At 38.1% G+C, this 25,191-nt stretch overlaps 1 protein-coding gene across 1 annotated transcript in view; it reads right to left on the reverse strand.

Moving 5' to 3' along the window:
• Positions 1-22,049, reverse strand: part of LOC149165201 (syntaxin-81-like) — an 82,925-nt gene extending 60,876 nt beyond the window's left edge. The window contains exons 1-4 of the mRNA XM_089429743.1: positions 21,836-22,049; positions 21,573-21,637; positions 7,405-7,653; positions 7,150-7,281 (exon numbers count right to left, since the gene is read on the reverse strand). Coding sequence (XP_089285869.1) covers positions 7,150-7,281; positions 7,405-7,653; positions 21,573-21,637; positions 21,836-22,049 — 660 coding nt within the window. The remainder of the gene's footprint in view (positions 1-7,149; positions 7,282-7,404; positions 7,654-21,572; positions 21,638-21,835) is intronic.
• Positions 22,050-25,191: the final 3,142 nt, after the last annotated feature.

Below are 25,191 nucleotides of genomic sequence, written 5' to 3' on the forward strand. Positions count from 1 at the left end.
GTGAAAAAATGACAGGTAGACACCATCATCATTGTCTCTTAAGGCCCATACCCCACCTGGATGTTCACAAGGTATGTCCTTCTAGGAAAATTCCTGTCTTGGAATAACACATCCTCAAGGAATTTTCTCTTTGACTACTCTTACCTATTGGATGCCCTACCACATCCTCAAAGAGTATTGTAAACCAAATGCTTACTCAATCCTCCATTCTTTCTTCATAACATGAAGACAAGAATGATGTTTCTACCTCTCCCTCTCAACTAGGGAGGATTTACACATTCCTATAAAAGGAATATTCCCAAGCTCTCTTTTAACGAGGGACTTTCCCAAGCTCCCTTTTAACAAGGGACTTTCCCAAGCTCCCTCTCAACTAGGGACTTGTTTCCAACAACAACTATCTACTCTTTGGTGGAGATCATTGTATTATCAGCTGCTTGTAGGGCTCCTCTTTCTACATCATGTCATGAACTTCATCTTCTTCATCATCACTTCATCGTAGGGCATTGACCATCTTCTTCATCTCTTTCCCTTCAACGAACAATAGTGTTGAACCAATAGTCATGCCATCCTTCTCTTCATCGGAAAGTGATCTTCTAGTCCACATCTGGCTTTTATTCATACAACTACCCCTTCCAAGACATGTTTCTTTCAGGATCTTCCATCCAATCACATGAGTATTAGTTGTAGGTGACTTCTACAACCTTCTTTCGGTGGCCCTATCACAACCCAACAAGATGTTTTCAAAACTCAAAATGAACATCAAATCAAAGTTACCTTTTTATCATGGCCTTTCGTCATGACATCAACTTCTTACAACATCAACATCCTGCACATGTATGAACCCATCTCCAAGACATTCATTACCAAGACAGTACCCATATTAGGGTCTTCATACCTTCTTCTTCCATGGAGATGTCATAGTTAATTCTTCTAGTTATCAGATGTTGATCACATATCTTATCTTACATGACTATAATTGTATCTTTCACGAACTCTTCTCCTTTTCTTCACATATTGCTTTCCCAAGAATTTCTATACATAGTTCCTTCATCATAGGAACCATAATTGTCAACCTCCTCATATTCCATATGTGGTCATATTACGTCAATATGTAGAAGAGTTCAAGGCATATTGTCTACATGCCTTCATGTATCTTTCTAAAGGAAGAGTTTCTTCTTCTTTTATCATGCTCATGAGATAGAGCATTCAACCATGCTATCTACAACTATATAATGACATGAATTTTTTCTATCAAATATATACATACCTCTTCCATCTTTTGGTCATCTAGACTTCCTTCTAGCAACTTCCTTTTCTTGCTTGAAGATGAATGTACTATGTTGCATTCCTTTGTCACCATACCATCATCCTTCTAAACAATGGATCCCACACAAGGTAGAATGCAGACAATCAACGAGACACTTGCTTCTTCCAAGTAGAGGTGAACCATCTTATAAAGATTCTAGTGGAGGATCTCAATGATCCTCATTCTACAAATGCTCCTTTCTAATAATGATGATGTATGGTGACCTTTCTTTATCTTCTATCTTGCTAGATGACTTTCCTCCAACCATATATACTTCTACTTTGGTTGTCCTTATATGCTTCCAATGGAGATGCCATGAGCTACTTCCTTACAACTATGTAGACTATCTACTTCAGCTATCCTTCCATGCTTCTATGATGATGTCATCTCTATCTTGCTATAATACATCCAATCATACTTGTGATGCTTCCTATATAACTGAAAAGAACTAAGTGAAAGAAATTATCTCAGTCATAGTAGAGATATTTCACTTCCTCCTTTGATTTCTTCTTTTCTGATTCTTCCACTTCTTTGGTAACATGGGCTTCATTTCTTTCCTTTCTCTTCTTATTGTCCTTCTTGAGTTTGGGACAATTCCTTTTGTAGTGCCCATATTCATTACACTCATAACATTGTATCTTTGACATATCGATCTTCTTCTTTTTCTAAGAATCAAACTTTCCAAACTTTCATTTTCTCCTAGCCATGGCAGCATATGCTTGAACTTGTTCATTTGATCCAGCATCGCTCTTTGCTTTCAACCTAGTTTCTTCAATCTTACATAATGGCCAAAGTTCACTGAATGGAGTGGTTTCCTTCTTTCCATAGATACTTGATACAAAGTTTCCCCATTCATTAGGTAGTGCATTGAGCACAACGGTGGTCATTTCTTTATCAAACATTATTTCTCCTAGTTCTTGTAGTTGATCTCTTATTTGTGACACCCTCATGAGGTATGAGGTTATCCCTTCTTCCTTTGATACCTTCATTTTGTATAATTTCGTTCTCAATGATATGACTTCTCCTACAGTGCTCACTAAAAATAATTTTACCAACTTCTCATAGATATCCTTTGATTTCTCTAACTTTGCTACATAAGGGATGAGGGAATTCTTGATTGATTCTATGAGGATTCTTTGAGCCCTTATTTCCCCTTTCATATACTTTGATAATGCTTGAGCTTTCTCTTGAGATGGTTTGGCGATGGAGTCCTTTACATATTCAATAACTTCATTCTCTACAAGGATCAAATCTATCATCTTCTTCCATGCAAGGAAATTTGATGACCCAACAAGTTTATTGCTTTCCTTGCAGAATGAATTCATTTTGGTAGTAGATTCGGGCATAGATATAAATATACTTGTCAAGTGAAGATGCTCCTAGATAATGATATCTTCAACTTGATGCTTTCTTGATGATGTTGATTATTGAAGATGCCTTCTTGAAGATAATTGCTTCCTTGATGATGTCTTTCTTCTTTAAAGATGACAATACTTTTTTTCTAGATGATATGCTTGAGATGTGATTCTTTCTTCAATGTGAGGGAGATCACCTTGATTTCTTTGATGATGATGGCAATGCTTCTTCTTGCTTCCTTTGGATGCAGAATATGGAGACTTCAAGATGCTTCAAATATGTAGCCCTTTTTCCTTTGAGTGGAGGTAGGGTCCTTGAGGACTTGTTCTCCTAGTGATGATGTGATCCTTGAAATGAGTACTCGTCCTTGGTTCTTCTTAGTCCTCCTTAATTATTTCCTTGTGCTCGACCCTTATGTATCCTTCTTCAATGATGTGATCTTCAAGCAACTTCTTCTTCTTGTAGTCACCTTAGCTTTGATACCGTGCTGAGAAATCTAGGGGCAGCTAGATTAGGTGATTTCTCTTACTTTAACAACTGCTTGTGATGTCTTTTTACTTAACTTGATTATTATTGTGTTTTCTATCATCAAACAACTACCAAACAATGAAGATCAAAGAGACAAGAGGACACAAAATGTAGCTTGCTAACTAGGGCCAAAACCTCTCCTTTTGAGAGGAAAACCCACGAGAATTCTTCTCTTCTTATAGAATCTTCAAATGACGAATTCCAAGACCTAAGACCCTTGGCAAAGACTTCTCCAAGACCAAGTCAACCTTCCTTCTTGATGAGCTTTCCTTACACAGCTTACAACAACAAACTTTGACCTTCCAGCAACAGCTTCAACCCCAACAACTTCTCCAACAACTTCGACCCCAACAACTTTTCTAGCAACTTCAACCCCAACAACTTCGACCTGCCCAACAACTTCCAACAACTTTGACTAGAAACTTTGACATGCCCAACAACTTCCAACAACTTCGACTTGCCCAACAACTTTAGAAACCCTAACACAAGAGAGAGAGAGGTCCAAATCTTCTATCTTGCTTCTTTCTTGTTATCCTTGATTTTCGTCCTTTTCTTCTGGACTTGCTGCTTCTTTCTTCTGGAGATCAAAATTGCTTGTCGTTATATCCAAATGAGGTCGAGTTCCTTCTTATATATAGGCTTTCCAGGGGTACGAATTGCTTCCATGAGGCCGACTTGCTTGACAAGGTCTTGGAGGGTATTTATGACATTTTTTACTCTACAAAAATTTTCTTTACAAGATACAACATGCCCAAAGGGGTCTTACATATATGATAATTACTCTTTTGACTTCATAATTCTATGACAAACCTAGAAGAACTCAATGGGCGCTTGACCTATAAATAATTTTATCTTGAGCACGAAACCCCAACATTTGAGCATGATGGTGCCACGTCACCCTTTTTTCCCTTAGAAGGGTAATGTTGGGCACATAATTTCCCCATGTGTGCGGGCTTTTTGGCATTTATTATGTTTTTCATCTATATTAAGGTTAGTTTGTAACCCCACACTTGTTGAACACCCAAACAACTTGTTTTAGGGCTTTTCTTGTAAAATTAGTGGAAATAAGGCAAGTTAGTCTTCATATAAATAGAGGAAGCCTTACTCCACCTTTCATAATCACACATCCATCACTCTTCTCTTCCAAAAGAGTGAGAATTAGTCTTCTTACTTCTACTTAGGCAAAATGTGATCTTTTATGGAGCAAGCTTCTCTTGGAGATGCTTTCTTGCTTGGAGATGATTTTGGGATTGATTGAAGTATTTCTCTTGGAAAATTTTGTAAGATTAACACATTTTTCTATATTTGCATATTGTATTTTTGTAGTGTGGTTTCTGATTTTGCCATAATATAATTGTTAAATTTATCTTAAAATCTTGTTCTTATATGATATGTAAGATTGTTTTCCGGGAAACCTTTAAGGGAACTCCAAGTGTGCATCTCTTAAATTTAAAATCTCCCCACACAGGAAAATCACCAAGGTTTTTCATTGATTTACCCCCTAAAAGACTCCATTTTCCCATTTAGGACAAGGCACTAGTCATAATTGTGTTGATGAACCGTCTATTATTAAATTTCTCCCTCTTCTTTCTATTTCCTAGATACCTAGGGTTAGGGCTAGGGTTTAAGTTCTAAGTTTTGAAATTTTGATTTAGAATGACAATTTTAAAAACCAGAACCAAGTTTTCTAACTGGGATTCGAACCGTAACCAGATTAAACCGAATTAAACTAGATTCAATAAATCAGAATTGAAAATATACATAAAAATAATTATTTTTAAATGAAAAAAAAAAAATAAGATTTCAAACCATTAGAGACAAAATATACAAAGTTTTCTCATCTATATACCATGTAAGGGTGCATATATCAAAATGGCACCGAGTACAATGCATATCATCATCAAATTGCATAACCATGGAGACTCTAAATGGTCTCTATAGTCCAAAAACAATGCTACAACTCAAGCTACTAAGCCACTAGCCTACTACAAATCACCGATCAATATGATCACTCATCAAAGTCATCACCACTACCACACGTGGGGTCATCCCCAAGAGCTACACAAACATCATCTCTAGCCTCAGTAGCAGTACTAGCTAGGAAGGAATAAAGTCAATTTATGGGATCAAGAAGAGTATGCTTCAACTTTGTTGATGAGTCAATCATTCGAAATATATTATAAGAACTCATATGATGACTTCACAAGAAGAAGCTACATCTAGGAGATACTCCACAATGAGTTCAGCGAGAAGACTTTTCCCTAGATTTTCTGATTTGGAAAATGACTATAGAAAATTAATTGAAAAGGCATGTCAATCTTCAATCAAAGAAAGTCGGTTTTTTAAGGACCCGGGCGGTGAGAACAAGTTATGTACCAAACCGACCAGTTTGGTACCTAACAAGTCCTAAACGGCCAATGAATCAGATTTATTGCTCCAGTTAGCAAGCTCAGGCATTTGACCGACCAGTTTGGTCGATTTTCGATTCAACACGACTGGTTTGTAAAACTATGTTTAGAATAGAGATACAAGTTCATGAATAAACGAGCAATTGCTAAGGCCCAAGGCCCAAGAAAATCATGCTACAGTGCTAAAGCCCAAGGCCCAAGAAAATCATCCTAAAACAAATACCTACATATCATCGAAAATTTTCCTATATTGCGATCCTCACTATCAATATCACCCTGTAAGCATTAAAATACGATAGAAAAAGCTTCATGTGTCAAATCCAGATTTATTTGAGTGATTGCTACACTTTTACTAGGGTTAAGATAGAGGAGTTCAACAATCAATACCACTAACATCAAGGTACGTAGAGGGCTTGGTGCTTTTGATTAAATGCTAGTTCCATACCCTCATACATGACAAAATCCAATGGAAATGTTGCAATCCCCCAAACCTAAAATCCTAAGAACTGTTATGTCTACTGAATTTTGAGTGGGATCTAAAATTCTACTTTCTCCCTTTGAAACCCAATGAGGTTGGAATGACTTTCAAATATCCTAAAACAATTAATGGTAATGTTAAAAAATTAATTTAAGAATTTAACATTACCATTAATTACCTAGAATATTCTTAACATTACCATTAATTACCTAGCATTAGTAGGGATCCAGGGTTCAATACTAAGCTGCCCCGCTCATAAATTGTTGTTTTTTAAAAATAATTTGCATTCAGCCCACACACACCACACAAGCATGTTGTACCACCCCACACATGCGGTACAGATGCTAAAATGCAGGGTCTGGTACCTGAAAGACATTTCATGGTTTCTATACCGAAACGTGGCTGGTACCTAGGGGGGTGTCCCACATTTCCTGCAACATAGGGAAAAACAATTTTAGACAAAGCCTCTAGAAAGAGACTCCAAGATCAAGACGAATCAACTTTGGAGGGAAAAGGTACTGAAGGTAATTTTACTAGGACCTCCCCAAAAAAGAAGAAAGGTAGAAAATCAAGGAAGGAATCCTCACAGATATTGCATGAGTTCCTAATTTCTTTGGGGTCCTAGACCCTGATAAATGAAAAAGTTGAAGGCCATCTCCTAGGGACACTACAATTAGATCTCTTTATCCTTTTTGTTGAAGACTAATGATTTCTTGTATCATCAGAGTGGTCAAAGCAGAAATGAATTTATATGATAGACCATGTCCAATCTTCCACATGGGTAGGCTAAGCAATGTCCAACCTCTGCAACTCTTGTACTATTTTTAATAAGCATTAATACTATTTTACTTACCAAACAAATGCCATGCAAATTCTACCTCGTGACTTTAGGCCAAAGTTGAATCAAACTCCATATACAGTTCAATTTGCAAATTAGAATGTATTGAGAAGCATTTTATTTATACAAAAATTGTGAAAAAATGAAATTTGGTGACTGCAACTATTTTATAGCTCCAAATTATCTAACAAGATGTTTGTATTAAGTGCAACAATACAAATCCCAAAGGTCATACCTGTTCATACAAGCGTTCTATTTGTTGAGCTTGATGTAAGACATGAGTTGAGAAAAGGTGATTCAAAGCAGACATTTCTAACATCTTTCTCTCTGTTTCTTGCACTGTGTCTATAAGATTGGTCAATTCTATCTGCATGAGGATTGAGCATTAAGTAGACTGTAAATCATGGACTATCACAAAATTTCTCACAATCTGGATGGCTGTGACATCATAATGAGAAACAATAAAATCCATGCATATGCACCCAAGTACCTGTAGTGTTTGTGTCTCTTCATCAAGTAACTGTTGTTGGATTCCCTTTGTTTCAGTCTGATGGTTCTGCTGACTGACTTCAGTATCTTTAGGGTCATTGTTGATTGATGTTTCTGAAGAGTTAAGTTTAGATTCAAGATGTTGCATCCGTCTAGGCATTGTCCTATCTATCACCTCTCGAAATCGTTCAGCTCGCAATTGGTCAAAGAAAGAAGTGATGGAATGTAGTTGCTCACTTAAGATTAACACCTGAATTAATAAATTTACAGGTGAAAAGGTTATAGAAAACACCATGTAGTAAGGCCTTAGTTCTCAAGATCAGGAACAAATTATTCATGCCAATTCAAACATAATATAATTCAAAAGAAAATCATATTAAACAGTTTTAACGGAAAATAGATCCAGTGCTCTCTATATTAAAACATATCACAATTGAAATCAAAATGGAACAAGTTGAATATTTTATCACAAGCAATTACCTGAGATGGGAAAATTGAAAGTTGAAAGAAACAGTGCAAAAACACATTTTTTCATTGAAACATCAAATAACAAGAAGCCAAAAGTAAAAATACTTTGTGTTTGTCTGCAGCAAAGTTTGAGCCCAGTTTGTTAGCTCCAATGTTTTAAAACTTGGACTCGGTCAAGAGTCCACTTGGACTTGGTTTAGAATTGAACCTGTTGGCCCTTCAGGGTAACAACCTCTAGAGACACACTCATTCAAGTGTGATGATGCTGCATAGGTGAGCTCTCTGGCTCATTTTCTTCTGATTCTTCCATCAGTTGCATGCTGATCTATGCATCACATCATTCATGAGCTCTTTTAGACAGATTTTACCATGGTATATCAGCTCCTAATCCTTGCTTCTCAAATGATATATGTGCTCACAGATAGTACTCAATGCATGATATTTACTTCAGATTGATATGCTACATGGGTGTTCTGATTAGACATGTTGATGATGGTTTTTTATTTAAGTTGTGAACATAAAGAACTTTAGGCATGATCTAATAATTCGTCTTAACAATAAAACTTTTATTATTTTGTCTCATCTACCATGGGGGGACATAATTGTCCTTAGATAGGTGTCGTTAAAACTTAGGAGAAATCATACTCATGGAGACCTAGTTGGGTTGGCATATTTCATATCCTAACCATACTTAACATTTTCCATTTTTTCCCTTCACTTACATTCCATTTCATAAAAAGATATAAACCCCTCTCATGTTTGAAACTTTGATCAAGCAAATTGAAGAATAATGAAAGCCAAAGTCAAATAAAGCCAAAAAAGATGGAGCCGAAGATAAGATAAGATAATTTTATTAATGTCCAATGAATGACCACAAAAGTAGGTCAATGGGACTAAAGGATATATCCAATACAAGTACAATGTGCGAGTGCAAACACAACTCCTAGAAAATGCCAAAGCTAAATCTAGGATAAAATGAAGTAAATAAGGATAGAACAATAGGACAACCTCATAAACATGTATATAACTAGATGTGATGTAGAAGGCTAAATGAATAAGTCCAGTGCTGGAGGTTGATGATGTCAAGAATTCCCGAGTTTGATAGCTGATGATGAGGGGGGTGACAGTGGCGTTGACTCACTAGCAGGGCTGCGGGTGAGCGCCCCGCCCCCCAAAATTCGCTCATGAAGCGTGCTCCAATCAGAAGCACTAAGGGAGAGACACTAGGAGTGCGCTCCCAATTCACTCTAGTTTAGGAGTGAATTTTGAGAGTGTGATCCCAATTCACTCTCGTTTAGGAGCGAATTTTGAGAGAGTGCTCCCAATTCACTCTTGTTTAGGAGCGAATTTCGAAAGCGTGCTCCTAGTAAAAAAAATGTTCCCTAGTTTTCAAGGAGCGGTAGAGGGAGAGATCACTCCCCATCACTCTAGGAGAGATTTTTAATGGCAAGGAGCGAACGAGAGAGTTCGTTCCCCATCATTTTAGGAGAGATTTTTAATGGCAGGGAGCGAATGGGAGAGATCGCTCCCCAATCACTCCCTCTTAAAATTTTTACTCCCTACCCAAGAAGTCCACACATGGCCAAGGAGAGCAGGGGTTTTTTTGGGGGAGAAATGGGCGGGGCCAAAAAGAATAAAAGGCCTCCTCTCCTCCCTCGTAACATCATTTTCATTTGTGAGAGAGAAATTGAGAGGGTTTGACCTTGAGGAGCTTGTGGGAGATTGAAGGGAGATTGTTGGAGCTTGCAAGCTTGGGAGAATGAAGATTGTTGGAGAGCCAAGGAGGTAGGGTCTAATCCCATTCTTTCTTTTTTCCATGTAACATGTGCTTTGTATATGTTGAACGAATCTCGAATCTAGAAGTTCTTCTTCTCTTCTCCTACTCTTTCCCATTCCTCCCTCATTTTATTGCACGCAATAATCTCAAGCTTTAACAAACATGATGGGTATATGGCTTAGCCTTATCTTGTTGGGTCCATTTTTTTCTATGATGATGGTGTTGGGAAGTAGAAGAAGAAGAAGTGATGAAGATGATGAAGAAGTGAGTAGTGGTGGAGGATACCTTAGAGAAGAGTTGTACCAAGAGGAAGAAGAGGAGGAGGATAATGGGAGTGAAGATGATGGAAAGAAAGCTAGCGTAGACCAAACACCCTTATGGAAATATGTTACAAGGCTTGGAGGAGGGAAAGGGGGTGGAACCACTAAATTTGTATGCCCCCATTGCAAATCTAGTTACACAGGTTCATATACCCATGCCAGAAAGCATCTATGTGGGAAAATAGAATGGTATGGAAATAAGCAAATAGGAATCAAAACCTATGCAAATGTATAAACACAACAAAGAGCCAAATATATAAGGGAAGAGGAGGAATCACAATACCAATCAAAAAGATCAAAGGGTGAACATGACACCACTAGCACACAAAGATCTATCCGAGGACTACAGCTTTTGAATGGCCAACATTGGTCAACGACCCATGTTGGCCCTAGTTTTACCAAAAAACGTTGTTTAGGGCCTAAAAACGACTCTGGAAGTTCAGGACCTGAAAAACTGCCAAAAACAATAAATGATGCTACAAATAAGGAAACTGAAAAACTGAAAAAAACAATGGTGGGGGTCCAAATGGAATAGGCGGGTGACCACCAATATCCACCTGGATCACCTTCGCAGAGGCAACTTGAGCAGAAAAGAACCTTAAACCATAAAAATTGAACATACCGTTATTCCTTAAATAGCAAATGCAGGACTGTGTGGTGATGCAGTATCGTGGAGAGGTACTGCTGGAGTTGCAAACCCAATGAACCTCCATAAATTCCCAACAATCCACCATTATTTCCCAGCCCTACTCCTAGTTCGCCATTCTCATCCAAACCTTCCTCCCACGAGCGATCAGGGTGTTTCTGAGCACAGGAATTAATTGCTACTTTGAATTCCCCATTATCTTGCAATCACCCAAGATGGTGTGCTGACCTTTGCACCATGATCCAGGGCATGGGAGTTGGATACACACGCATTGAAATCTACCATGCACAAGTGTTGTACCAGGGTGATGAACACAGACACGTCGCAGCCACAAGCAGAGGATGTCCATGCCACGAGGCTCTAGGACAGGCCAAGTCTCGCATGGAGTGATGCAACAGGGGCCAAGGTGCAGGGGAATGAAGGGGACTATTCCCCTTGCCCCATTTTTGCTGTGAAGGTTTAGCAAGGAAAGAGATAGGAGAATGGCGAAGGATAGGGGTGGGAGGGTTAAATAGGAAAAGGGGAAAATGGGGGGAGGGAAAGGGGGAGTCAAAAAGAGAGGGAGGGTGAAGGGGGGTAAGAGAAACCAATAGACCAACTTTAGAAACCAAATTGCATAGTCCCCATTTCCGATATTTGCCAACTTCTTAGCTAGACCAAGAATAACATCCTCAACCCATAACTTGAAGCTCATAAACACAATTAGGGGATGCTAGTCATTCCATCGACCTCGTTCACAATACTTCTTTCTTCTCTCAACTGGCAGGCCCAGTTTTCCTGTTTGTCGACTTCTTGATTATTCCCTCTGAGAATATGGAAAAAGGACACAAGATCGAAGGAGGGGATCAGCGCTTGGGATCTCTTAATAATTTGGTTTAAGATAATGTTTTTTGTTGATGAAGTATAAATCATATGCCTAATGATTAACATGGAGTCCCCTAAGACCTGTATTCTCTTAATGCCCTTCTTTTGAGCCAATGTGAGGCCTACGAACAAGCCATAAGATTTTGCTTGGTTGTTTGTCTTCCTTCCAAGCCCTCAAGCATATCTATCTTCAATGATTCCTTCGGGATTAATGAGAATCCCTCCCCCTCATGCCACCCCATTTACTTATAAATCAATTATTATTATTATTATTATTATTATTATTATTATTATTATTACGAGGCATTACATACTCCCCCTCTTTAAGGAACTTCATCCCAAAGTTAAGTTGAATCATTTAACTTTTTATCTTATTTTATTTAGCTACTTATTGCTTCATGTTTGCCCTACACCCATTGTTGAACTAATATAACCAGCAGGTATCGAAAATTTCCACAACACCTGGGAAATCCCAAGGAATCTCTGTCATTTTTCCCAACTTTCAAAACTAGGCATAAAGCCTCATCGGTCTATACCATAGCCCAAGGTTGGTACTAAGGCTTGCGCCAAGGCTCAGACCTCACCTACCCCAAGGAAGACAACCGATCCCAGTACTCAATGACTCTAGGCATCTCGCAAGGTTGGCCCACTCTCTCCACACTCACTAACGTGCACAACCCCAAGCATCAAAGTCCTTACATCCCCACTAGACTTCAACATCCCAATTCAATATCAGGGACTTGGCCTCCTCAAGATGGTCCCATAGCCCCTCAAGAGTTATCCATTAAAAAAACCACTGCATATGTAGTGTTGATTGAGTATGTCCCCAACCCATATGGTGTTTCATATTCTCCCTTGCAGGTATGGGTTCCCACGAGATCATCAAATAACTGGCCCTCTCGGCCCATTTGTGGATTTTCTGTCAATCACCACATCTCAACATGCAACCAATGCATTAGCTATAACATCATAGTATCATATAAAATAATCCACATGCCAAGTCTTGCATGTCATCATGAGAACATAACATCATTGTTAATCACAACATTTTGAATAATAACGAATTGCATGCTCATACATGTCATAAAATCTGCACGCAATTTCCACATAATTCACATCATAAAATACCCTTATAAGTTATAACATCAACATATCAACATCAAAGATATATCATGACATCACATAATAAATGAACCACATGTCAATAATACCTCATATCATAACATCATAATCCTTATGCATATCATATCCATCATGAACATATGAACCCGCAATTAAAATATACATCACTATCACAACAAAATAAATAAATCAGCACCACAAATGCATGACATCATTAACCTCTCTCAGCATTATGTCCAATTGCCACATACCATCACACCATAAAACATCATCATACATTATACTTCAACATTCATCTGTTGACATATCAACTAACTAAAACCATAACGTCATAAATAGTACCATAGTGTATCAATATTATTTAAGCAATATGACATGATCATTTAAACACTAATTTGCTACATGAATGTCATTTACAAAATTTCAACCACCCACAAAATCATATTTTCAATATATTCATGCAAAACAAATTTAGTAATCTAAAATGCAAATGCATCAGAACATGTTCATTATTCAATCATAATTTCATGGGAAAGTTATCAAATTAGCTATTTATTTTATTAAATAATGGTTGAGTACTCAATATATTGGAAGGTCACACATAATACTTTTATATTAATAACTAAACCATGAAACGTATTTCCAAAATATTTATTTTCAGAATAATAATATAATCCTAAACCATCCCATATAAATCAAGAAACTAAATAATGCAAGAAAGTCAATACACTTCAACCTTTCATTTTGTGTAATAACCACTATAAACTTTGACTTAGGGCTTTTCACAACTTGTAATTCCTTAGTCCTTAATATGTTTTAGGACAAATAGTTAAAATCATTAAATTAGCCATTGGAACTTACATATAAAACTAACTTAAATTTACTTAAAACCATAGTTTTAAAAACGATCAATCTTAATCGGTCAAACTAGCTGGTTCATTGGCTAAACCAACCAAACCAATCAAAAAACCTGGTTCAGTGCGTCATTTGCCCTTTTTTTAGACAAACCAGGCATAAACTAACATGTTCATTGCAAGGCCGACTGCAAACCCACCAGAGGCATTCTTGGAGGCTTGTGAGGTGGTTTGGAGGGAAAATAAGGGTTGTTTCCCTCCAAAAATAACCCCTCCAAAACAATAAAAGGAGGTGTTTGATACCATATGTAACAACCCAAAATTAAAATATATAACTAATTACATCAATTGATGAGATTAATAATGAACACACAACTATTCAACTATTTAGCATAGAATTTTCGAAAAACATGAGCAGAGAAGACTTACCTATATCGACGATATTCCTTACTTGTGATTTTGGAGTTGAATGCTATTTGAATTCCGCTAACTGCAACAAAGTTTTTGGGGACGACTCTCCACCCAACCGTAGGCTCAGCTGCACATAATCTTTTCTACAATTGGCCACCCTCAATCCCTCAATCAATGTACTACTGTCAAGGTTTCCTTTGCCTCTCAACACTCTTCTCCAAAAGAATGAATCATCTTATTCCCCTCTTTGTCCATTAAATAGAACCAACTGTTCCAAAAATGGAAGGGAATTGGAAAGGGATCCGCATGCACACAATCCATCTGTCTGTTGATTTTTGGTAGCATCGGATGTGCTCTTAGCCTAAAAATTTGCAGGGAGGCTAGGACACATGCATTCTCCAATACCCAGTAGTCATTTTGGGAAATTCCACCCAGAGACAGTTGTATTAAAATAATTTATTATTTTTAATGGGTCCCTAAGTCTAAACTTGGGAAATTAAAATAATTAATCGGTATTAATCTAAATTGTGAGTGAAACTTCTAGAAGAAGACAGAGATCGAGTCCAAATGATCTAAGCCATTGATTAGAATCTAATCTGGGTTGTTGGTTCTCAACTAGAGGATTATAAGGAGGACATCGATGGGCACTTGGAGAACACAATCGAGTGGAGATCAAAAGATTGAATTTCTGAAGCACAACAGTTGTCGGGAGAGGAATTCGAAGTGATCTTTTGCAGTGAGAGGCAGGGATAGTATCCGGTGGGAAGTTTTTCCTTTGCTTTAAGTTTTTTACTTAATTCAATATTTCTCTTAATTTAACTCTTTCTTATTTTATTCTTTTTTATTTTTTGTTAACTTTACTTATTTTTACTATTTTTATAGTTTACTTTTATATATATTTATTTAGAACTCTGGTTTATTATTACTATTTTATTTATTTAATATTATTATATTCTCTTCATTATTTATTTACTATTATTATTTTTTCTTTATTATTCATTATTTATTTACCATTATTATATTTTCTTTATTGTTTATTATTTATTTACTTATGTCCACGGGGTCATGGATAGACGATGATCAGGTGTTTTGTTAGGGCACTCCTTGATGTGAAGTCACAGTTCAATTCCCCGCTCTGATCGGGGTGATATATTGGGCATGATGAAGATGTAGTCGTGGCAAGCTTACAAAAAAATATTTATTTATTTATTTATTATTATTATTATGGTGCATTACATATCTAGGGTTTACGATAAAACCCTATTATGAGAATGATATAAGTCTCTAGGAAATAATAATGGAACCCTAGAGATGAAACAATGGTATGCTAACTTGATTGTTGAAATCCATGATTTAGTTTTTAAAATCTAGGGTTTGTAACAAAACCCTAGTAGAGATTGATATTCTAGGGCATGATAATGAAACCCTAGAAGTATAATGTTTTCAATTATTGATATGATTTAGTTTTGATGATGAAATCTAGGGTCTGTAACATGTTGCTACAAGAATTCTAATGGATGAATTCCCTAATTGATAAATCCTAACTAGGTTTAGGTCTTGAATGTCTAAAATATGATTTATTATGCTCCTATTATAATGACATGCTTCATGCTTTTGTACATATATATTTGTGTTTGGTTGTAATTGTTGTTAAGGATTACAAGTACATAGTCTTCAAGATGATGAAGATGCTTACCTCATATTTGATGATAATTTGATGACGATGTGAAGCATGATGGTAAGAGGGATTTGTGAGAACTTCGATGACATGACCATGTTACCATATGAAGGAATGATGAAGTTTTAGAAGGTCTAAATTCTTCGATGAATTGTTGATGTAAAAGAATGAACCTGTATGACAAGAAGAATAAGATAAGTTGATGGACTTGTCCTTGGATAAAGGAAAGTATATATTTCCCTAGTTGAGAGGGAGCTTGAAGAGAACTGAATAACTTGATGAAAAGGCCATGAGGATGTTTGAAATCAAAGAATAGTTGAAGCAATACTGATGGATGTTCTTGAAAGAAGTGTTGAGGCTAAGTTGAAGAAGATAACTTCCAACAAATATGTGTTTGGATAATATGACGATGATCTAAGCAATATCAGAATGATTAATCACCCCGAAGGTTTGTGTTAAATATGTATAGTGAAGTTTTATTACTAATTGGGGTTGTGTTTGTGTAGATCTCTCCATAAGAAGGTTGAATGTTTGAAGCATGCTTGGATTGGTGGATATGTCTGGTTTAGTTGATAAGGAAAGATGAAGCATCTTGTGGCAACAAGATGCTTGGAAGGACATCTAGTTGGCCTCTGTTGATGTTTATATCTCAAAGTAGGAAAGGTGGTGTTTGTCTTAGAGATCTGACCTTGGTTACACACCTAGATCCCTAGGTTGGTGTTAGAGCTCAAGCTTGATGGTACCTATAGAGGCTAAAGCTTGGAACACACCTTAGTCCCACCCAATTAGAGTACCCTGGTCAGGTATCTAATCTGTAGCATTGTATGTGTTGTGACTCTTCATAGAGCATAACATTTTGAGATCTTCCATGTACCTATGTAATTATGAATACCTCCCTAGTTAAGAGGGAGTGTTGAAGAATGTAAGTAGTGTCAATCTTCATAATTGTATTTCAGTCATGATGTAATGTATTTGTCAAAAGAAAGAAAAAGAATTTTTATTATAAAAGAAATTGACTTATTAAAACATGGGTTTCATGCTTGGGTCAATGATTAATAGGTCAAAGCCTCCATTGTAGGCTTTTAGGGTTTATGTCTTGAGTCCTAATCTTTGTCATCATGTAACAAACCCTTCTTAGGCTTTATCTATCAGGGAAGAAATTTATTTTGATGTAAATTAGGTCATTAGGCCTCCTCCACCAAGTCGGCCTCATCAAGGGAATTCGACCTCACATATTCAATATACATTGACAGTTATTCTAACTCATTTGAAGCACCAAACAAGAAGTTCGATCTACAGTAGCTAGAGGAAGAAAAGAGAGCAAAGTCCCTAAGAAGAAGAAGGAAAACTTAGCAAAGGAGAAGGAAGTTTTTATCAGGTAAAAGAAGTCGAATTTTCTCTCTCTACTACCACACATGCGAAGTTTTTGGGTTGTTGGGAAGGCCGAAATTTCAGATCTGCAGTAAGGCAGAAATTCTGGAAGATGGGGGCCGAAAATTTTGTGTTGTTGTTGGGTTGAAGCTGGGAGGCAAGAGGAGACTACTGAAGTTTGCAGAATCATCTTGGAAGGCTGACTTGGTGGAGGAGGAAGATCTTTTGGTCAAGTATAAGGTCTTGGTTTGTCTCAACTTGATTTGAATGTATTAGTGGAAGTGTTTGACTAGGTTTTCCCCTATAGAGGGGTTTTAGCCTGGTTGAGTGCCTATATCTATTGTCGTTGATCTTCATGTTTTGATTTGATGATTGCTTGATGAAAAGAAGATAAAAGAACATAAAGAAAGTTAATAAGACTACAAAAATATCACAAATAATTATCAATATAAGAAAAAAAATTGTCGTTCTAATTTTCTAACACCATGGCTACCATATTTTCCAACAAGATACGGGAGGGTTATCCAAAGACCTTATTAGGTGCTTCCAACCTAAGGAAAAATTTCTAGGCCAATCCATCAACTAATAGGTGCAAGTGGTTAGTGGCATGGTGGGGGTTTACTTTATGGAGGATTCCACCATCTTTGTACTGGCTATGAAATTCCATGATCTTGAGCATTATAATGTGATGAGGGAGAAATCGTGGGAACTGAGTTATCCCTTTCCTCCACCTATTTTTACTATCCCTCTTGTGTGCCTTTTTCTTTAATGATTTTCTTTTTCTTGTATAGCTTGGGCTACAAACTTTTATCTATGCATCAATTAACCCTTAATGATGAAGTTGTTTATTGCTTATCGAGGTTGGATTATCAAAGTTCATTTCATTTTGATTGCTCAATGCATTAGAGGGGGGTTGAGCTCAAGCTAGGCTTTTGTCCACGTACTTTAATATCGTAGGCATTTTTTTGCATTTTATCTTCATGGCTCGTGTTCTTTCTTTTCTTTCTGTTGCATCAACCTCTTAGAGAAAATTTTCCAAGCCCTTATTCAAGAAAGAGGAAAACAAAGTACTAATACTGGTGACAGATAACAATCAACCCAAAGATGGGATGTGGATATAGGGGACAAATAGAAAGTCTTAAGTATGGATTACCATGTACACACAACATCAATCAATGCCTCCTATTTGTACCTCTCTTGGAATTGCTACTGATGCAACTAATGAAGAAAAATATTCCAACCAGCCCCAGAAAGTAAAATTCCCTTGCATGTTATGTAAGGGTGACGACCTTCTTTGGAATTGTCCCGGTATTCCCAAGGTCTTAGAAGTGTGGTCCACAGGTTCACATCGACCTTTATCATCAGCCTCTGGAAATCATGCTGGTGATAAAACTTCAACTAGTAAATCCTATGGGAAAAAGGGAAAAGTCAAATTTCCCTATATGTTGTGTGAAAGTAATCATCCCATTCACCTTTTTCCTATTATGGATGAAGCTTCCAAATATTTGGAAAACCTTATAGCTTCTCAACCTCGTCTTCTAGCTGGCTATCGAAAGCTTTCCCTTGATCCTTCACTAGTTGATCATGTGATTGATCAAAAGTCATGTTTGGTCAACCCCACTCTCTCTGAAAGTGAGTCTCGTGAGTCCATTCTCGACCAACCATTGGTTGAGAAAAAAGTAGACTTGACTCGACCTTTAGTTAGCCGTACCTTTCTGGTAGAGAGTGAACCCCATACCTCTCAGGTTCTTCTTGTTTCTTCAGTTTTGAATGAACTAGAGGGAAATCCTCCCGTTCCCAAGGTGCATGAGAGAAGTTTTCCTGTTCCCATAGACTATGAGGGTAGCTTTCACGTTCCTACGATACCCCCTTTGAGTAGTTTAGTCACTTCTTTTGATTGGAGTTGACTGATAGGATTCGCCTTCCGTCTTATGTGCTTTTCCAGATTACAGTACATGCTTACCATATGGTTGTACCTAGCACAATAATAGATGAGGGCGCGACCATTAGTATTTTGTCCTCAACTTCTTGGTAGGCTTTAGGTTCTACTCAGCTTGTCCCCATCACCCAAAATCTATTAGCTTTTAACATAGGAACCAATCAACCGTTAGGGATCCTTCCTAAGTTACCTATTGCTTTCGGATGAAAGACTGTCTATATAGACCTGATGGTTGTCTAAGGCCCATTTTATTTTAATATACTCCTTGCCCATGACTATGTTTATGTCATGGGAGATCTTATCTCTTCTCTCTTTCAAGTGATGTGTTTCCCACATGAAGGAAGCATTGTGATCATTGATAAACTTACATTCATTGGTCCTGAATCAAATCTTACTCAACCATCATCCCTAAATGGTTCTCATATGCAAGCGATATCCCCCCTACCACAGGTTAATTATGTGGCCACGTGTTCCATGCCCACATCTACTGATGATCTAGTAGGTGATGTAGTACACCATGTACTAGGGGCATTGGAGCCGAATTTTTCACTTGGATCCCTAGACATGTATCCCTTCTAGAGTGTTGTTCTCCCATCTAGTGAGAACCTCTTGAAAGCCATGGCCTCTTTTGGGTGATGATAAAAGGCCATGGAGCAGAGTTCATTGTCTTGTGTCAATCTCGTTAAAAAATGAAACAAGGGTCTTGGACCAGAGTTCCTTGTCTTTTGTCAAGCTCGTTAAAAAATGAAACAAGGGTCTTGGAGCAGAGTTCCTTGTCTTCTGTCAAGATCGTTAAAAAGTGAAACAATGGACATGAGGATATTTCTTTTACTATGTCAACCTCATTAAAAAATGAAATAGGTCTCCATGATCATGGTTCTTTTCCTGTGTCAAGCTCATTAAAAAATGAAACAAATCCCCTTCCAATTCGAGTCTTTGATTAGATCTCATAAAATCCCAGTCGAGTCTTTCACTTGATCTCGTAAGTAAACCTTCATTCCATCCACCTGTTAGTAACCAGTAGTATACTTAGGTGAATGAAATGAAGCTTGGGGGGCATGTACCTCAAATTGAGTCATTATGCTAGGGGCATGCAAACTTATCTCAAGCATAGTTTATCTTTGTTTCAAGCTTGTGTAAAAATGAAACCAAATCCAAGCATAGTTTATCTTTATTTCAAACTTGTGTGAAAATGAAACCAAATCCAAGAATAATTTTTCAAATGTTTCAAGCTTGTGAAAAAATGAAACGATACTCAAATATACTCAAGCATAGTTTGTCATGTTTCAAGCTTGTATAAAAATGAAACAATTCCCACTTTACATCTCGTGATTTCCATTTTTATCAGCCGATTTTTGCTAGATGAGCCTTGGTTTGTTCATTTCATCGTCACCATCTCTTTGGCTGATCATGTGATTTCACTTGGTTGTTTTACCCTTGCCTGAGGAACATCTATGATGAGTGGTCTTATTAACCAGCCTCTTGACCATTACATTTTTTTAGTAGTTCCATCATTACTGAAACCAATTTCTATCCTTTTATACCACTCAGTCTTCCAGGCAAAGTCATCTGTAAGCCCTTTTTTGACTCTCAAAAACTAAAAAGATCGATGAGTACTTGTTGTTTCAAACTCGTTAAATCAAATTAATTGACATCACTTCAGTATATGTTTACCCCTTTTTCGGGCTGAGATTAACTATTTATGAAAAAGGTACACCTTGGTCGACATGGTTAAGAGGTTCTCTTAGATATTGTTTTCTACCTTTTCAGTTTCGAGAGACAAATTACGAAAAGGGACATGATGGAGTTTTCTTTTTCATCTCTTTTTCAAACACTCTAAATATGAAATACACACTAAGTTATTCTTACGTCGGACTCATTAAAATATTACGACGAAAGACTTGTCACCATGATGAGACTGAGTTTCTCCTTCCTAGGACTGATAAAACTTAGTAGGATGGATTCATCCAAAGGGTGAACTTATATGACAAGCATATGGTATCCTCTTCAAGCTTGTGTAAAAATAAAGATGTGCTCACTAAAAATAGTGGGGGAAAAGTTAAAGTGGAACATCCTTTGTATATGCATCATGTCACTCTTGAACATGACACTCTTCTGCTTTCGTGTCGGGTTTGGGATATCCTCACTCAGTCACTTTTCCTCCTAGGTTTGGGTGATCCATTTTTTCCTCTCATTTAACTATTCCATTTTGTCATTATGAGCTTTATTCCTATGTTGAGTCAAATGCTGCCACACTCTAGAGTCGTGTCGCCAATGTTCAAGGGAAGTCCTATATGCAATTATTTACCTATACATTGTCTGACCCATTGTTACAGTCTTGGATCTTATTTATTTCATTCCTCTTTATTCCTTGTTTCGTATCGATGATGGGAGACTCATTATGAATCTCCTTCAACGGGTCACTTCATGTGGAATTCAGGTCATAATCCAAGAAGATGACTTAGAAACTCCCTTTTAGTACCTTAGAGTTTGCATGCATTAATGGAAAGTGTTAGCTCTGCCACATGTCGTTGATGTTCAAGGAGCCTAAGTAAGCTCATTTCCTTGGTTTTTTGCTCAAAAAAGGTCTACACCGGTCATCCTCGCCCATTCTCCTCTCATCTCCTTTACACTTGCTTCCATTTAAAATCACATAAAGTGCTTCTCCTTAAGCCCCGAGTGCTTAAACCTATCAACCCGCGCCCACACGACCACCCACCTTCACAAACCCTCCGCCATAATCATAATCGTCGATCGCCGCATCCCAATCCAATGGTTCCCCCGCTGCATTCAATGAAAAACTCGTGCGATCAAGTTTACACCATCCAATCATCCCCTCTGCGATCGGACAATGATCGCTTCCCCCGCACCTGCAAAGCAATCGCGCGATAACGCGCGATGAAAAGTGGTTTTCCCGCCCCACTGCTACCACGCGTCACCCTCTGAGTGGTATCGCTCCCCCGCATATGGTTACCGCCTAACCCTCCATGGCGGTGCGATCAATATCGCCCACCGCCGAAACCACTCGTCCCCGCCTGTTAACCCTCGCGCATCTCCTCCGCCCGGCGGCCATTGGATTTGCCCACCCGAGATCCAACGGCCTGTGATCACCCTGCTCCCATATCTCCCGATATCTTCTGCAAACCAATCCCCACCGTCGATCTGCCCAATCCAACGGCCGATTTTCCCTCTCCATTCGACCCGACTATTCACGTCCCTTAACTGCTCCGTGCACCCAAAGGACGGATGTAACCAGTTCCCAGTACCGCTTGTAATAGATCCTCAACCACCATATTCAAGAGGCAATATGGCCGAGAAGGAAAGGTACAAAGCCGAGCAGGTAAATGCATTCAATGGTTATGGGATTGCATCCCATATAACAGTCCACCTGCCCGAGAAGGACAGTAGAGCACCTGAGAAGATTGGATTTGTTCACTGAAGCAGGCAAATTGCACCAGAGACTCCATCAGATAGTTAAAGCGGTTGGTGGTCAATTATGACCCCTCCATGCCTAGAATAGCAGAACATCTTTGTAATGAAACTCTATATATACCCAAAAAACAGATGTAATTAAGGTTGATGGTTGTTGTTTTGATGTAAGGTTCAACTTCTGGAGACTGTAACTGCTTTGATACTTGCAGCGTCTCATCTTCATTTTCATCTAATACAAGCTTCTTTTGCTATTAATTTCTCACTTTCCATTTCTATTATGTTCTAGGTTGTGCTTGATATGCATTTTTCCTAAACTCTTGATGTTTAGCATTAGAGGAGTTGTCATCCTACCTCTGTGTTTAAATCTTGCATGCATTAGTGAATGTTTTAATTAGGTTTCTTTTCACTTAGTGACAGAGAGTTGTCATCCTGTCTGTTCACTAGGGAATTAGATTTGCAGACCTCTTTACTGGTTGCAGCCGGCCATCACACGGTCCTATGCATCCGCTGGTGTGGTCAGTATTCTCCATATTCACCCAATCCTTAAAATGTGAGTAATTGGTGGTATAAAGCCTTATAGTCTGGGGGTGTTCACGCATGTCTGGAGTCAAGCAAAGTAGAAGCGTTTATCTGGCTTGAACAAGCATCATTCCTTCCATTCATCCATTTCCAACATTAAGTTGAGTTTGTAATGTTCCCGAGCATCTCCGAGCTACAACCTAGGAGAGTTTCTTAGGGTGATAACATTGATTGGCACCGTTTCCAGGGAGAGGAGATTGAAGCTCAGCTTCCCTGGGAGAACGACACAGTTCCATGCTTTGATGATAGACAAAGTCTAGACACATTTCTGGTTGTAATCATCTATCTAGCAACTCTACTGGAGAACCAACCTAGTGGCGACTCCACATTACAGTTTTGGCTCAGTTTGTGAGGCATACTAAGAGAAATCCTCAGAAATCACGAGCTGACCCAGTGCCTGACCCTGAGAAGATTGCTAAGAAAAGGAGAACATCACAGAAAAAAGCATCAGGATCAGGTAAGCCTAAGAAAACTTATACATATCTGAAAGATAAGGTTATAGTTGAGGATATAAAGTTTGAAGATCTATAACCTAGCATTCTTAGTAAAGAAATACCTTCAGAGATTCATAAAGCTCCTTGTTCAGTCATTTCCCCTTTGGATCTCAGTCCTAAGAAAGCATCCTATACATTCCATCACATTCCTTTGTCTCTATCATCCATTGCATTTTTCCATACTAGTATCCTTTCACCTTCCCCAGTCATGGCAGGCCAGCAAGCACCCACGAAGATGGAAAGAATTATAGCTGCTAGGTATGGACCCCTGGTCTTACCTGGTTCTTTGAATTCCATGCCTGCAGGAGAATATTAGAAATATATGCCCAAGTTCACTAGTACAGAGGGAGTAACAGCTGAAGAACACCTTTAATCTTTTTATAGTTATGTTCATAACTTAGATATCAGTGAAGATGATGTGTGTATAAGGGTGTTTGTCTAGAGCCTTGATGGAGAAGCTAGAAAGTGGTTCAAATAATTGACCCATAGGTCCATAGCAGATATTGAGGCATTGTATGATGCATTCCTCAAGCAATGGGGAGATAGGAAAGATCTGATCTATTACCATACAGAGTTTGGAAACCTGAAGAGGGAAAATGGGGAATCATTGCCTGATTTTAATAAAATATTTAACCGTATGTATAGTAAGATACCAAATGAAGTAAAGCCTACCCCCACCTCTTCCAAACTCACTTATGCCAATGCTTTTGACTCGGATTTCTACCTGCTTTTGAGAGAAAGAAGATGTGCCACTCTAGCTGATATGCAAGATGCAGCCCTGGAGGTGGAATCAAATATTATGGCTGCAGAAAAGCTTAAAATTCATGCTGATAGAAGGAGGCAAAGAGGTGAGGCTTCTTCTTCATCTGCTTCATCTTCAGAACCTAAACTAGAAAAAATGACTAATATAATGGAGTCATTGGCTGCTGAGATATCTAAGCTGAAAGTTGAGCAGAATTCTTGGAATGCGAGGTTTCAAAACACATTTTCTCCAAGAAATCCAAATCCATTCAGAAGAGCAAATGAACAGTTGCAAATTATTCAAAGGGGTAAAGAAGCAAATGAAGAACAAAGGGTTAAATCTCCTTTCCAAAATGTAGTCATGGAGGAGGAACAGTTTGAAGAGGAGGATGAAATTCATTGAATGGAAGATAAAGGTAGTGCTTTCTTTTTGACATTGACTGCATATGAAGAATCATTACTATAGGACCAAATCAGTCAAGAGTGGGACAGAGGGGCTGTTCTACAGGCTGGCGAACAACAAAGATATAATCTGAGGTCAAAAGAAAACAATGTCAAGGAGAACCCTGCCCAAAGAGCTGCTGTCCAAACAGAGAAACATAATATCAGATAGAAAAGACTAGCAGCTGATCCAGTCATGCTTAAAGCACCATCTCAAGAGGTAAGAGGTCCCGATAAGTCCCCTTCCCCTTTTAGTTTTGAGTCAGAAGTCCAGAAACTAAAAATATTTGTGCCTCTGATAGAACTGGTAAAGAGTGAAGTTTTTAAAAAGCCTATCCTTGAGGCTCTTGAGCTAAAGGCCTCACAAACCTCCACAGACTATGTCAATTTGCAAGATGACAAGCCTACAGTTGTGCTTAGCCCCATGATCAAACCTATTGATAATAATTCTCCATCATTTTATGTCTCCTTGACCATTCATGACAAAATCCTCCACAATTTCCTGCTAGACATAGGGGCCAGTCACAATTTGATGCCTAAAGCTGTCATGGAAGAGTTAGGCCTTGATATCGCTAGACCATATCATGACTTATTCTCATTTGATTCAAGAAAGGTAAAATTCCTAGGATTAATCAAATACCTGGCCATTAC

This window comes from Pinus tabuliformis, chromosome 5_1, assembly GCF_031772625.1.
Source record: "Pinus tabuliformis cultivar Carrire ecotype Pingquan chromosome 5_1, CPIR1, whole genome shotgun sequence".
Taxonomy (NCBI): domain Eukaryota; kingdom Viridiplantae; phylum Streptophyta; class Pinopsida; order Pinales; family Pinaceae; genus Pinus; species Pinus tabuliformis.